We start from the raw sequence: 15,228 nt of genomic DNA, 5'->3' as shown, positions 1-15,228 counted from the left end.
CCTGCTGCCTCCAGACGACTTCACTCTTCGGGAGCATCCCAGCCCTCGGTGAGGCCCTGCCACACAGCCTGGGCTAAGCCACATTCTCTCTCCTGCGCACGCTGACTGGTTGGTTTCCCTTTACCCTCTCCCCTCACCTTCCAGAGTCTCGCTTTGTTGCCGAGGCTGGAGTGCAGTGGCGCGATCTCGGCTCACTGCAACCTCCACCTCCTGGGTTCAAGCGATTCTCCTGCCTCAGCCTCCCGAGTGGCTGGGACTACAGGCGCCCGCCACCTTGCCTGGCTAATTTTTTGTATTTTTAGTAGAGACGGGGTTTCACCGTGTTAGCCAGGATGGTCTCGATCTCCTGACCTCGTGATCCGCCTGCCTCAGCCTCCCAAAGTGCTGGGATTACAGGCATGAGCCACCGCGCCCGGCTGAGCCTGCTCATCTTTTAAGGTCACCCTCTGCATGACACCCCAGGTCCATCCCTTGAAATTCTCCCACCTTCTCAAGCTTGTCCCGAGGAAGGATCTGTCAGTGACCTCACTTGATCTGTCAGTGATCTCACTCCTCCCATCTCCTTCCAGCCCCGCTCTGCCTCAGTCTGAACTTCCGTCCATGGGGGTTGTGTGCCCGAGCACAGGATCCAGTGGTGTGCAGATAGCATGGAGCCCCCAGGCTGGGCTTGGACTCTGGCTCTGTCACTTAGCATATGGCTGCAGGGAAATTAGTTAACGGGCCTGGGCCTCAGTTTTCTTGTCTGTGAAATGGGGGTAATTACTGCCCCTCATAGGACTATTTGGCGGATCAGTAGTTCTCAACCATGAGTGTGTGGTGCATGTGTGTGTGTGTGTGTGTGTGTGGTGTGTGTGTGTGTGTAAACTCTTCCTTCCTGGGGACATTTGGCAATGTCTAGAGACATTTTGTTACTTTTGGATCGGGGATACTGCTGACATCTGGAGGGCAGAGGCCAGGGATGCCATTGTGCCTCCTGCGATGCATAGAACAGCTCCTGCAATGAAGAATTATCTGCCTCCAAATGTCACGTGGGGAGGTCGAGAAAGCTGATGGAGGTGAAATGATGGAGGGCTACAGTGAGGTACCCAAGGAGTCTCTGGTTCACAGCAGGTGCTTCCCAAATAGCCGTCTTTAAATGCAGCTGATTCATCCCTGTGTTGTCCATCACTCCCAGCACAGTGCCCAACACGGAGCAGCTGGCTGCTAAGATTAGGGAGGACAGAAGAGGAAAAAGAGGGTATTCTTATTCTTGCAGGTTCTATGGAAAGAAAGTTAAAGTGGCCGGGCGTGGTGGCTCACGTCTGTAACCCCAGCACTTTGGGAGGCTGAGGCGGGAGGATCACGAGGTCAGGAGATCGATACCATCCTGGCTAACACAGTGAAACCCCGTCTCCATAAAAAATACAAAAATTAGCTGAGCCTGGTGGTGCGTGCCTGTAATCCCAGCTACTCAGGAGGCTGAGGTAGGAGAATCTCTTGAATCCAGGAGGCGGAGGCTGCAGTGAGCCGAGATCGCGCCATTGCACTCCAGCCTGAGCGACAGAGTGAGACTCCGTCTCAAAAAAAAAAAGAGAAAAGTTAAAGTACCTGATTTGGGAACGTGGAGGAACCAGGGCAGTAAGAGGGAAGGTGTTCTCCACGTGGGAACGAGGCTGGTGGGTGAAGGGATGGGGCGTCGAGCTGTGTGGAGCCACTCCAAGCAGTGCCTGCCCCTCCTGGGCTCCTGTTATTTAGTGGACAAGACACTTTTTGTCTCTGGCTCTGAATCACGGTGCCACGGTGAGGAGGAATGTGGCATGATTCAGGCTGTAGGCCTTGACCATGACAAGCCACCCAAGCAACTATTTCAGTAATAACACTACACACTTTTATATCTTCCTTTCATCGCAGATCTCAAAACACAGCACAAATATTAATTAAGCCTCTTGGCACTCTATGAGGCACTGTGTGTAAATATCACTCTCCCCACTTAGCTGAGAGGGTGAACCGAGCCAGGCAAGGGCAGGTGGCTTCAGCCCGGGGCAGCTCAGGCCTTGTTGAGGCTCCATCTCGGAGGAGAAGCTGGGGTTTGGAAGCCTTCCTGCCCCTCCAACTATCACTCCTGTATCCTCTTCCCCAGGCCCTTTTGGGGATACCACAAATAGAAACAGTTTTGTTCCCATTGGGGTTGGGGGCAGACAGGGCAGCAGAGTGTGGGCTGTAATGCAGAGGTGACGGGCATAGGGAAGCTCCTCACGCCCAAATAGGCCCCTTGATTGCCCGTCCCCAAGCCAGAGACGTGTGTGCCTGCACCCCTCAGAGCAGCAGTAATGGCAAAGACCCCAGCATCACAAGGAAATCAGAAATGCTGTTTTTAGAGGGGACACAGTGGTCATTACTATATTTTTCCTTGGAATCTAAAGTAAATACTTCTTCCAAAATGTTAACAACAGGTGAATCACGTTAATTGTCTGTAAATTTAAAGCCAAATAAAAAGTTTAAAATAAAAAAGAAAGAGAAGAATGAATGAGTTTTCTAGAACCACAGGGAGAAGCACTTGCCAACACTTCTAGGAGCAAAGAAACGCCCCTGAATCCTGCCCCATCCCTCTCTCGGCGTCCTTGTCTCCTTGGCCTGGGCAGGCAGCAGGGGGTCCACAGTCACTTAGGGAGGGTGTTGCGGGGTGGTTGTAAACTCCCCTCTCACGGTGGCCAATGCAGTGAAGGAATCCAAAAGAAACAGCGGGGGAAAGAAGGAAAGAGGAAAATGTGTCCTGAGTTTTTAAATACGGTTGAAGCAAACCCCTTATATTTAGGGATGCCAGCTGTGTGTCCCCTTAGTGTCAGCCCAGGACATGCAGGCACTGTATTGTGGCCCACAGTCCCCCCTCCCAGGGCCAACACTGCCTTCTGCAGTGACTCACGCCCGGGATAGTTTAAATACCGGGATAGCTCAGGCAAGCCACACTCATGCTGCAGCCTTGAGCCGTCCCTCGTCCTCCTCTCAGGCTCCCTCTTGTCCACGGTGGGCGGGCGCCGAGCTGCTGGTAAGTAGGCGAGCCACCCCCCTCCCTCCTCTCTGCTTAGAGGGCCCAGCCAGCCCCTTCCCATTTCTGCTGGACCTGCTCCCCTGGGAGAACCCAGAAGGGGCAGAGCTGACATGTGCCTGGGGATGCTCTTGGGACAGGGACAGGAGAAGCCCGCGCTGGAGGGGTGCAAGCCTGTCTCCCTCACTGCTTGGACACCAGGGCCACCAGCCCTTCTGCTGATGCCTCAACAGCCTCTTAGGCCCCTTGCCCTGAGCAGCTCATCATGTCAACCTGTGGTGCTGAGGTGCCTGAGACCAGCAAGTTGGGCTGAAAGTGGACTAAATTGTCACCCCCCTTGTCACTGGATTGACCTTTCTGGAATCTAGATCCGTTGGGGGAAGAACTTTTCTTTTTAAGGTTCAGATTATTTGAGCCTGTGCCGTCTTTCCTGGCACTCACCCTGGTGGCCCCCAGTGGTCTGCCCCGCATTTGGGTCTGTCCAAGACCTTCCTTCATGGGGGTTTCCCAGGCAAGAGAGCTGTCTGCTTTGCATAGATGGATAATTCCTGCAAGTGTGACTTCAGCAGATGTGTCGGCCCCTGGTTTGCAGTTCCAATTTCTAACTCAGACATGGGCCCAGCATTGTTCAGGCTCTAACAGTGTGGCTTAGGGGGCACTGTGCTGGCAATTTCCCCTCTCTCTTGCTGGCAGTGTCGGCCTCTGTGGAGCCTGGCGGCTTTGAGCAGGGAGTCAGGGCAGGAGATGGATTTGTGGTGAGGGGGCATGTGGATTTGAAATTGTGATGGCTGCACCTTGACCCATGTCTCTGCTCAAACATAGAGGCAGGACCTGGGGCTAAGAAACCAACTGTGGGAAACCAGAACTTTCAGGACTCTCCCACCCCTGCCACAGTGCAAGAGCCATTCCACCTCCTGGGCCCAGGGCATCACCTTGGTGCAGCTGCACTCTCTCTGGGTGATCCAGCCGCAGGTGCCGGATGCCTGTCTGCCACGTGCCAGCTTCTCCTTTGGGGTTATCTGGGATACATCACTTTATCTCGGGCAGCTCTCAGATGTGTTGGTGCCACTGGCTCCTTAATTTAGAAGTTCTCTAATGGCTGGCACTTCCTTCATTCTGCATAGACTGAACATCTGGGGTAAATTCAGGGCCAGACAGTCCAATTTGCCTGTGGTCTTGAGTTAGCTGGGCGGGCTCAGCAGTGATGAGGCAGGCATGTGAGAGGGTTCGGGGCCAGGGGAAAGTTCTGGATAGATTCCACAGAAAGTCAGGTCATGGAAGGTTCTTCCCAGGGCTAGGGAACACTCCCTTAGCTTGCTCAGTAAATGGAGGGGGTGGCGAGGCGAGGGTAGAAGTAGATCCAGCCATGGAGAAATAACAGATGGGGGAGAAGCTGTCCTAACTCAGCCTGCCAGTAAGCAGACTGTGATCACACATGGCAATTTGCTGCCCTGAATCCTGACCACGAAAGAGTCACTGCTGCTTCAGATTTATGGCCTCTCTTGGCTTTGGGACACAGAAATTAGAACCTGCTTCCAGATGCTTTGATCAGGGGCTGATCCATTTCTCTCTACTTTGCGACCCCAGGTGCCCGCCTGAGAAAGGGGCTGTTGGTAGCTCGTGGCTGCTCTCATAAGAACCCTTTTGGGGCAGTTGTCCCTGTTCTGCCGGGCGGTTTGTCAGTTTCTCCTGCTACCCTTGCCAGGCTAATGACGGTCTTGCTCTGGCCTCTGCCGGAAGCCAAACCTGGGAGGATCCCCAACAGAAGGGCTGGAAAGGAATTGCGCTTTTTAACTGATTTTCTTTTTTAAAACAATAAGCAACATTTTGGCTTTGAAGGGCCGTGAGAGATGAGAGACAGGGGTCCCCCACTTGATCAAGATGGAGGGTGAGGGTGTGGCCAGTCTTGCATTGGAGTTCAAGGATGCTTTCTGTTTGGGGTGGAGTATTCCCAAATCAGGGGCCTGTGACCTTGGCCCCAGGTCCTGCCTCTACATTTCAGCAGAGACACAGGTAAAGGTACAGCTGTCCTAGTTGCAAATCCACACACCGGCCAGGCGAGGTGGCTCACGCCTGTAATCCCAGCACTTTGGGAGGCCGAGGTGGGCAGATCACGAGGTCAGGAGATCAAGAACATCCTGGCTAACATGGTGAAACCCCGTTTCTACTAAAAATACAAAAAATTAGCCAGGTGTGGTGGCGGGTGCCTGTAGTCCCAGCTACTCGGGAGGCTGAGGCAGGAGAATGGCGTGAACCCGGGAGGCGGAGCTTGCAGTAGCAGAGATCGCGCCACTGCACTCCAGCCTGGGCGACAGAGCAAGACTCCATCTCAAAAAAAATAAATAAATTAAAATCCACACACCCCTCATCACAAATCCATCTGCAGCCCTGACTCCATCTCCAGCCTTGTTGTTGAGATTACAGGGGTCAACCCCTCTGTCCCTTCCCTACAGTCCTCAGGAGACTCAGGTGGAATTGAACAAACACCAGCATCAGAGCAGCCTTAAACAAGGAATCCCTGAACCCACGCAGCCTGGTAGTTGGGAGAAGCACTTGCCCTTGGCGAATCATGCTGGGCAGGGGGAAGGTGGATTGTGTGAGCCTCAGTTGATTTAAGCTGGAGGGTGCAAAGCCACCTCCTCCCCAATCCCAGGCCCTGCCAGGCATGTGGTTGACAAGGTCGTGAACCCCGGTGATGAGGCTCAGGGGTTCGCCAAGCTCTGTAGTTAGGGGCCCTGATCGGGTGTCAGAAGTCCCCAACGGACTGCGTGACCTTGGGCAAGTCCCCTGCTCTCTGGGGACCCTCAGCTTTCCCAACTACAAAATGAGCAGACGGTTTGACTACGTGCACTCAGAAAGCTCTTGCACCTCTGATGCTCCAGGCTGTAAGTACCGTTTCTGGAAGCAGCTTCTATTGCCAGGTTCAACTCAGCACAGACCGCAGTTCCTGATGGGGATGCAGAAGGGGCCGCTGAGAGAAATATTGGTAGAGGGATGGCGCCAGGCCTGTGGCAGGATCTGCAGCCTCCCCCATCCTGGGTCCTCTTGTTCTCAGCAGTCAGTGACAAAGGGTCCGAGCCTGGGTTCTCGGCTAGTCTAGACCTCACGTGGTGTTTCTGAGCATGTTCTGTGGACTCCTGCATTGGAGTCACTTGGGAAGTTTGAAAAACATGCAGAATCCTGGGCCCCGCTGAGATCTAGGGATCAGGATCCCTGTGGGTGGAGTCTCCAGAGATTCTGATTTTACCCAACGACAAAAATCACTATCGTCACCAACATTTATTGGGTCCTCACTTTGTGCCAAGAACTCACCCAAGTGCTTCACATGCATTAACTCGTTTAATCCTCACAGCAGCAACGCTATGAGGTCAGTTCTATTAAACAAGCCAGGCGATTTTATGTGCTGCCCCAGGAGAGGGGATGTTTGGTGAGATGGGGAGGTCTGGAGGCACCGAGGCCTGAGCTTCAGGCCAAGCCTCTCAGGCAGACCCACTGGCCTGAGCCCCCATGAGCGCGTGATTGAGGTCAGCACCCGCTGTGGGCAGTGGGGACAGACCCTGGCTGCTCCAAGCCTGACATCTTGCTCGGGAGCCCTCAGGCTGGTTGGGTGACATCTCTCTGCAGACAAGGCCATGACTGGGCAGCCCTCTGTGGGGAGAAGGCAGAAGCCAGGGAGAGAGCCCCTCTCTGGGTCTCAGTTTCCCCAGGTGGGCTGGGAGGGGGCGGGACCAGAAGCTCCCAGAGGCCCCTCCCAGTCCCTGGGTTCCATGGAACGGCTATTGCCTATGTGTGGACGGGACGTGCTGATTACTAAGTGGGATTGCCCTGGCTGGGAAACTTGGGGGCAGGTGGGCCTGAAAAGATGGGCACGAGTTCCTCAGGCCTCAGCATGAAGCTGGAGCCAGGCCGGGCAGCCCTGCTGGAGGTCCAGCGGGTCCTCTGGGGAAGAGAAGATGAGGAGAATGAGGGGCTTCAGGCCAAATTTCCTTCCTGCCTCACATCAGAAGATAGCAGAGCTCCAAGGGCCCTTGGAAGTCTTTACTGAAGGGGAAACTGAGGCCTGGAGAACTTCTCTAAGCTCACACTTCAACTTAGCGTCAACCAGAGTAGAACGTTGGTCTTCCAGGCTCCCTCCAAAAGTTGTGCTCTGTGTCATTAAAATAAGGAGGAGTCTGCTTCCAGGAAGCCTCGTGTTCAGGGCATGTGAACGATGGTATTAAACCAAAAACGTCCCAACCCACCAACCAACAAAGCCCAGGGCTTCGAGGCTAATTATGTGTTTGCTCATGAGTCACGGTGCTTCTGCTGAGACCTGAAGCTGAGCACCCTGGTTCATGCGCTTCTGCTCACGGGGAGGGACTGCTTCAGAGCGCCCAGGAGAGCTGTCAGGCTGTCCTTCGGTTTGTCTGCTCGGCTTGCTGACTTCATGGGCCAGTGATAGACGCCAGGCTATTCCCCCTTCCCAGGAGCTGGACAGGGGCTGGACTGAGTCACTGAAGTGATTGAGGATGCTCTTGGCTGCCTGGGGGAGAAGTTATAATTAGGGCAGCTTTGTGGCCCTTTAACTGCCATCTGTCAGAGCTGCCAAGCGGCACCAGGCAGCGTGGGCTATTAGGCCTCCAGGTGCTGGGCTCCTAGAGGCTGCAGCCACTGCACGAGCTGGCATCACGTGCTGAGAATCCAAGGGCCCAGCTGTCAGTCCCAGTTCTGTGGCCCCTCCCTCCCCTGTGGGCTTTGCAGCTGGGTTGAGGGGAGCCCTTTGGAGACCCTGTGGAGCCCTGGGTGCCAGCCACAGCAGTCGAAAGTGCTGGAAAACAGGAAACTGCTGCATGTGGTGCTGGGATGGGCTTTGCAGATGTGAGGATTTATACAGAGGAAAATCTGCAAATTCTTGCAATATTTGTCATGCTGAGTGTGGCCCATTTTAGACAGTGGTGGCCATGTTCCCATAGGGAATTATCTCTGCAATCCTCTCAGGTCAAGAGGCACCTTCCCCTGGCACAAGCCCTTCCTGGGTTGGCTTGATGCCCCTCCCCAGCTGGGGAGTGCAGACTCAGAGAAAGCCACATAAAGATGGGTCCTCAGAGGGTGCCTCATCCTACACTGTCATTCACAGATGGGGAAACTCAAGATTGCCCTGGGCTGGCCAGGTGACATGCACTTAATTTAGTCTCTGACACTTGGGCCGTGACACCGTTTTGAAGCACGCTGGGTATATGAGCGGACATTAAATATAAGTGCCAGCTAGCTTGTCTCCAGGAGCAATTCAAGCTCCACCTTTTGCACGTCAGCTCAGGCAGTAAATATCTCACATACACTTACACCAAAGAGATGGGCAAATACCCACACTGTCCACACAGACCCCTAAGAGTACAGGCACCATTGTCTTGGTGGACAGATTGCTTTCTCATGCCCTGAAACTCAGCCTTAGAATCCTAAGATCTTAGGAACGGACAGGACACCAGTTGTCTTCCAGTCCAATGCCCTACCAGGCGTGGGAATCTTCTCTACAGCTTGCTTGCCAAATGATTGCTTTAGCCTCTGCTTGATTGCTTCCAGTGACAGACAGCTTACTCCCTCTGTGAGGTCGCCCGTTTTGACTCTGGATAGGCTGTCTTCAGTGGTGAACTGAAATCTGCTACTCTATAACTTCTGCACCCGTTTGACCTCTGAAGCCACGCTGAGCTAGGTCGTTTCTGTATCCCGTGGCAGCCCTTCAGGGATGCTAGGAAAGTGATTGTGGACTCCTCACAGCATCTCTTCCTCTGGTTATTTATTCATCCACAGCTTCTTCATTTTAATTTTAATTTAATTTTTTTCTCACCATGTCTTAGGGTGCTGACACAGTTCCTTCAATGGATGCTCAGATGTTCTGCTTTCTAGACCCCCTTGCCATCTTTTAGAATTCTTCAGGAGGTCTGTTTGCCATCAGCCTTTTTGAAGTTCAGAGTGGAACTGAGCCCAGCACTACAGGTGTGGCCACGTCAGGGCAGTGTAGGGTGAGACTATCACCTCCTTTTTTCCACATGTGATACTTCTATTAATCCAGTCTCAGACCACACTAGCTTTTGTGGGCAGCCTCCTTCCTTTGTTATCGTTAGTAAAAGTCCTAAGCCTTCTCCTAGGGTGAATACTGAGCCACTTTTTTTTGTGTACTCTGTTTAGGCAGCTTGTTTTCTGTTGCTGGGTTCTGGACCTGACATTTGTCTATATAAGTTTTTTTTTTTTTTTTTTTTTTTTTTTTTTTTGTTTTTTTTTTTTTTTGTGTCCCTAGCATAATCTGGCCCCATTCCTTTGCATCTAGATGCCTTTGGACAAGGTATTCTTTTTCCTTTCTTGTTTCCATTGTTCTATATGCTTAGTCAAGTTCTTAATGTAAAAGTATAACAGGTCAGGGCTTCCATGGGCTGTGAACAAGTAAAAAAATCAAGGTCTTGGCTGGGCACGGTGGCTCATGCCTGTAATCCCAGCACTTTGGGAGACCGAGCTGGGCGGATCACGAGGTCAGGAGATCGAGACCAGCCTGACCAACATGGTGAAACCCTGTCTTTACTAAAAATACAAAAGTTAGCCAGGCCTGGTGGCGTGCGCCTGTAATTCCAGCTACTTGGGAGGCTGAGGCAGGAGAATTGCTTGAACCTGGGAAGTGGAGGTTGCAGTGAGCAGAGATCGTGCCACTGCACTCCAGCCTGGGGGACAGAGCGAGACTCCGTCTCAAAAAAAAAAAAAAAAATCAAGGTCTGTGTGGTTGGGGAATGGGCTTAGGTTTTTATCTCAGAGTAAGCCTGTTGGGGCGGGCGGGCAGGAAAGGGGTGTGTGGGGCTGAGGCCAAATTGGGAAGCCTGGGTTACTCTGAGATGTGGGCCAGGCTCCAGACCCCGTGAGTTCAGAGCCACAAACAGAGACCAGAGAAATACCTTCTTTACCCAACCATTGATGGCTTCTATGCCATCATTTGAAATTCCTTCCTCTGACTCAGGATTTTTGCTCATGGAAAGGGAGACACAGCATTAACACTCAAAGTACTTCCTTAGGGGTCTGGAGACCTGGGCTTTAGGCTCGGAAGCCTTTCCTTGCTTCTTGCTCCCCATAAAGTGATGGGAATGAGTGACCGGCAGTGACTGCTGCATCTTCCAGGAGTTTGGACCTTTGAACCTTTGGTGGAAGTTGGACATACCCTCACATATACACAGAAATTCTTAGTTCCTTGACTACAAATGCCAAGACCAGAAGCACTTTGAGGCCCTCTTGACTTCAGGAGTCTATAGGGTCCAGCTGTGGATAAGCATGGAACAACGGCACGCGTTTGCACAGCACTGGCTGGGATGGCCCTGCATCCTTTCCCCATTCGCTCCTCACAACAGCCCCAAGAGCGGGGCGGGAGTTACCATCCCCTCTTCACACACGAGGGAGCTGAAGCTTGCAGGCCTCAAGCTTCATTCAAGGTGAAACTGTTAGTGATCTTTAAATATTCATATAGGGACCAGCACCCATGTCCCATATCTCTACATTTTACAGACACACACACACACACACACACACACAGAGTTATATATGTCATTGTCATCAGTGATTTCAAACACCAACATTTTCATGAACTTGCCTCCATTTTCAGAACATCGCCACGCCTGACCTACCATCTTTTAGCGCAAAGTACATCCCAGTAGGTTTCCTGGAACTTTACTCAAGGACTCCCCAGTGTTTCTTGTGGAAACTGGGACTTATACCCACAAGGCTGGCTTCAGGCACCAGCTAAGCCACAGCAGCCTCTCCCTGCGAGGCAGGACATGGTGCAGACACGTCATGGCCTTTTCCTGGGAGGGTGGTTTGAATTCGACCTAGATGAAGCACAGGTGAAAGGGCTAACAGAGGGCTAAGTGATGGTTGATGGTGATGGGCTGGGCAGGGCAGGCCCAGGTGAGGGTGAGGAAAAGCTGCTTCAACTGTAGTCTTTCAGGCAGATCCCAGCTCTGTGGTCCTAACTCTGCCACTGCTGCTGCACCTCCCGGCAGGCCACTGTGTTTGTGGCCTCACCATCTTCCCCAAGGTTCAGCCCTATTTATTTGTTCCCATTGCCTCCATGTTCCTCCTGACGAGGCTGTGTTTAACCAGCACATTCAGATGATGTGAGGGACACAGAGATGGATAAGATACAGTTCCCGCCCTAAGGAACCTGTAGGGATGAAGGATGGACTCCCTGCCGTGGAAAGCTTATTGGCTGGGGAAGGAGACAGACAGGGACAAAGTGAATGACATCCAAGGCCACTGTGGCCAATGATGGAGACTGGGAAGACGACTTCATGGAAGGGTAACTGATTGACTCATGGAATCTGGGAAGTGTCCTAAAGGTGATTGCACTGGAGCTGGACTTGGAAGCATGGGAAAATTTTGTATAAGGACAAGGGGCACTCCAGTTAGGGAGAATTGCCTGGGCAAAGACATGGAAGCAGAAAGGCAGGGGCAAAGGTGCAGAGGCTTGCTGTCCAGAGCAGAGAGAGCATGCGTTCAGTATGTGATGATGGGGTTCAAAGCCAAGCCAGCATTGGCACTGCAAGTTGATGTTGGCTTAAAACTTGCCAGTGTCGGTTAGAGGACCCTGACTAACGTGTGCTCTCTCCCCTTGCACAGGCTATGCCACTGAAGCATTATCTCCTTTTGCTGGTGGGCTGCCAAGCCTGGGGTGCAGCGTTGGCCTACCATGGCTGCCCTAGCGAGTGTACCTGCTCCAGGGCCTCCCAGGTGGAGTGCACCGGGGCACGCATTGTGGCAGTGCCCACCCCTCTGCCCTGGAACGCCATGAGCCTGCAGATCCTCAACACACACATCACTGAACTCAATGAGTCCCCGTTCCTCAATATCTCAGCCCTCATCGCCCTGAGGATTGAGAAGAATGAGCTGTCGCGCATCATGCCTGGGGCCTTCCGAAACCTGGGCTCACTGCGCTATCTCAGCCTCGCCAACAACAAGCTGCAGGTTCTGCCCATCGGCCTCTTCCAGGGCCTGGACAGCCTCGAGTCACTCCTTCTGTCCAGTAACCAGCTGATGCAGATCCAGCCGGCCCACTTCTCCCAGTGCAGCAACCTCAAGGAGCTGCAGTTGCATGGCAACCACCTGGAATACATCCCCGACGGAGCCTTCGACCACCTGGTGGGACTCACGAAGCTCAATCTGGGCAAGAATAGCCTCACCCACATCTCACCCAGGGTCTTCCAGCACCTGGGCAACCTCCAGGTCCTCCGGCTGTATGAGAACAGGCTCACGGACATCCCCATGGGCACTTTTGATGGGCTTGTCAACCTGCAGGAGCTGGCTCTGCAGCAGAACCAGATTGGACTGCTCTCCCCTGGTCTCTTCCACAACAACCACAACCTCCAGAGACTCTACCTGTCCAACAACCACATCTCCCAGCTGCCACCCAGCATCTTCATGCAGCTGCCCCAGCTCAACCGTCTTACTCTCTTTGGGAATTCCCTGAAGGAGCTTTCTCCAGGGCTCTTTGGGCCCATGCCCAACCTGCGGGAGCTTTGGCTCTATGACAACCACATCACTTCTCTACCCGACAATGTCTTCAGCAACCTCCGCCAGTTGCAGGTCCTGATTCTTAGCCGCAATCAGATCAGCTTCATCTCCCCGGGTGCCTTCAACGGGCTAACGGAGCTTCGGGAGCTGTCCCTCCACACCAACGCACTGCAGGACCTGGACGGGAACGTCTTCCGCATGTTGGCCAACCTGCAGAACATCTCCCTGCAGAACAACCGCCTCAGACAGCTGCCGGGGAATATCTTCGCCAATGTCAATGGCCTCATGACCATCCAGCTGCAGAACAACCAGCTGGAGAACTTGCCCCTCGGCATCTTCGATCACCTGGGGAAACTGTGTGAGTTGCGGCTGTATGACAATCCCTGGAGATGTGACTCAGACATCCTTCCGCTCCGCAACTGGCTCCTGCTCAACCACCCTAGGTTAGGGACGGACACCGTACCTGTGTGTTTCAGCCCAGCCAATGTCCGAGGCCAGTCCCTCATTATCGTCAACGTCAACGTTGCTGTTCCGAGTGTCCATGTCCCCGAGGTGCCTAGTTACCCAGAAACGCCATGGTACCCAGACACACCCAGTTACCCTGACACCACATCCATCTCTTCTACCACGGAGCTAACCAGCCCTGTGGAAGACTACACTGATCTGACTACCATTCAGGTCACTGAGGACCGCAGCATTTGGGGCATGACCCAGGCCCAGAGCGGGCTGGCCATTGCCGCCATTGTAATTGGCATTGTCGCCCTGGCCTGCTCCCTGGCTGCCTGCATTGGCTGTTGCTGCTGCAAGAAGAGGAGCCAAGCCGTCCTGATGCAGATGAAGGCACCCAATGAGTGTTAAAGAGGCAGGCTGGAGCAGGGCTGGGGAACGATAGGACTGGAGGAGCTGGGAATTTCATCTTTCTGCCTCCACCCCTGGGTCCACGGAGCTTTCCCGTGATTGCTCTTTCTGGCCCTAGAGGAAGGTGTGCCTACCTCTTCCTGACCTGCCTGATTCTCCCCTAGAGAAGCAGGTCGTGCCGGACCTTCCTACAATCAGGAAGATAGATCCAACTGGCCACGGCAAAAGCCCGGGGGATTTCTGATTCATACCCCTGGGCTTCCTTCAAGAGGGCTCCTCCTCCAAATCCTCCCCACCTGTCCTCCAAGAACAGCCTTCCCTGCGCCCAGGCCCCTTCCTGGCCCCTGTAGACTCAGTTAGTCCACAGCCTGCTCACTTCGTGGGAATAGTTCTCCGCCGAGATAGCCCCTCTCGCCTAAGTATTATGTAAGTTGATTTCCCTTCTTTTGTTTCTCTTGTTTGTGCTATGGCTTGACCCGGCATGTCCCCTCAAATGAAAGTTCTCCCCTTGATTTTCTGCTCCTGAAGGCAGGGTGAGTTCTCTCCTCAAACAAGACTTCAAACCATTTAACTGCTTTCTTAAGCGCCGTCAGGCATCCTGGTTTTGGGGATGCTATGGAAGAGAGAAGGACAATCATGCCGCTCAGTTCCCGGAGACAGAAGAGTTGTCATCAGCGTCTCACTTGTGATTTTTTCTGGAAAAGGAAGAAAGATCCCAGCACAGCAAGCTCAGCCTTTTAGAGAAGGATCTTTCCAAATTGCAAACTTGGCTTCGAAAAGTTTAACCCTTTAAGGAATGAAATCATGTAGAATTTTGGACTTCTAAAAACATTAAAATCAGCTTATCGGTACGGGATAGAGAAAGAAATCTGGTGCCTGGGGGTCCTTGTGTTCACCCCTGGAGTTTGTTTTAAAATTTTTAATTGAAGCATATGAAGCATATGTGCAGAAAAGTGGGAACATGATAGTGTACAGCTTGGTGGATTTTCACAAACTGAACTTACCTGTGTAATCAGCATCCAGATCCAGACACAGAGCATCACCAATATCCCCCATCCTGGGCTTTTCCCAGAGGAGATGGGGGCTTCTGGAGATGGACTTACCTGGGACCTGCTCCCCGTGAGCCAGGACAGTCCCCCCACAGCCAGCCTGTGCAAAGGCCCAGTGGCCAGGGGTGGAGGAGAATACGTGGGTGTGGACAGGACGGGAGACTCTGGCCTGAACAGGAGATTTTATTAAATCTGGAGACCCTGAGAGACCCTGAGACCTGGGGCGCCCTGGCTCGCCAGGTCAGAAGCATCCTGACTGCAGAGGTCCGTGCATCCACACCCCCTTCCCTGCCAGCAAGCTCTCTGCGGCTCATCGGAGGCCCCTCCGCCTGTATCTGTTTTTAATTTTCATTCTTCACTTAGGGGAAGTGAAATAGCTCAGAGATGAGATCCTTTAATTGAAAACCAAATGTAACGGAATCCAGCGTCTTTCTAATGTGGTAAAATTCTCCATCAACATCACAGTCAGCTGGCAGCCGAACTTCAGAATCTCACTTATAGCAGGCAACACAGGGGTACGCCGACGGGTCATGCTGGGTCTGGGGGCTCCCTGGAGCTCCTCCTGCGTGTGGTCTGGTTAGGAGTTGAATTGTTTGCTCCAGGGTTATTCTCCTCCTCGAGTCACAGTCACACAAATGCCTGCCTTCTCTGGCCTTCCTGCTACACACATATTCACATGGCGCTCAAGAAGTTAGGCTCATGGCAACGTGTGTCTTTCTCTGGACAACTGGCCCAGTTTACAGTGAAATGGAGAATTTCAGGTCTCCACGTCTGCCC

The 15,228-nt window shown here is 53.0% G+C and overlaps 1 protein-coding gene across 2 annotated transcripts; it reads left to right on the top strand.

Moving 5' to 3' along the window:
- Positions 1-2,960: 2,960 nt before the first annotated feature.
- Positions 2,961-14,772, top strand: LRRC15 (leucine rich repeat containing 15). 2 transcript variants are annotated; one of them, XM_003280414.3, is made up of 2 exons: positions 2,961-3,025; positions 11,654-14,772. In XM_003280414.3, the coding sequence occupies exon 2, from the start codon at positions 11,657-11,659 to the stop codon at positions 13,400-13,402; it is 1,746 nt and encodes a 581-aa protein (XP_003280462.1). In that variant the 5' UTR covers positions 2,961-3,025; positions 11,654-11,656; the 3' UTR covers positions 13,403-14,772. The 2 variants fall into 2 exon arrangements, with proteins under 2 accessions (XP_003280462.1, XP_003280463.2); XM_003280415.2 differs by lacking the exon at positions 2,961-3,025 and adding an exon at positions 9,330-9,344 and having other exon boundaries at positions 11,654-13,402.
- The last annotated feature ends 456 nt before the right edge of the window (positions 14,773-15,228 follow it).

This window comes from Nomascus leucogenys, chromosome 11, assembly GCF_006542625.1.
Source record: "Nomascus leucogenys isolate Asia chromosome 11, Asia_NLE_v1, whole genome shotgun sequence".
Lineage (NCBI taxonomy): Eukaryota > Metazoa > Chordata > Mammalia > Primates > Hylobatidae > Nomascus > Nomascus leucogenys.
Note: the sequence above shows the minus strand (reverse complement) of the source record. Positions and strands in the feature narration are given on the sequence as shown.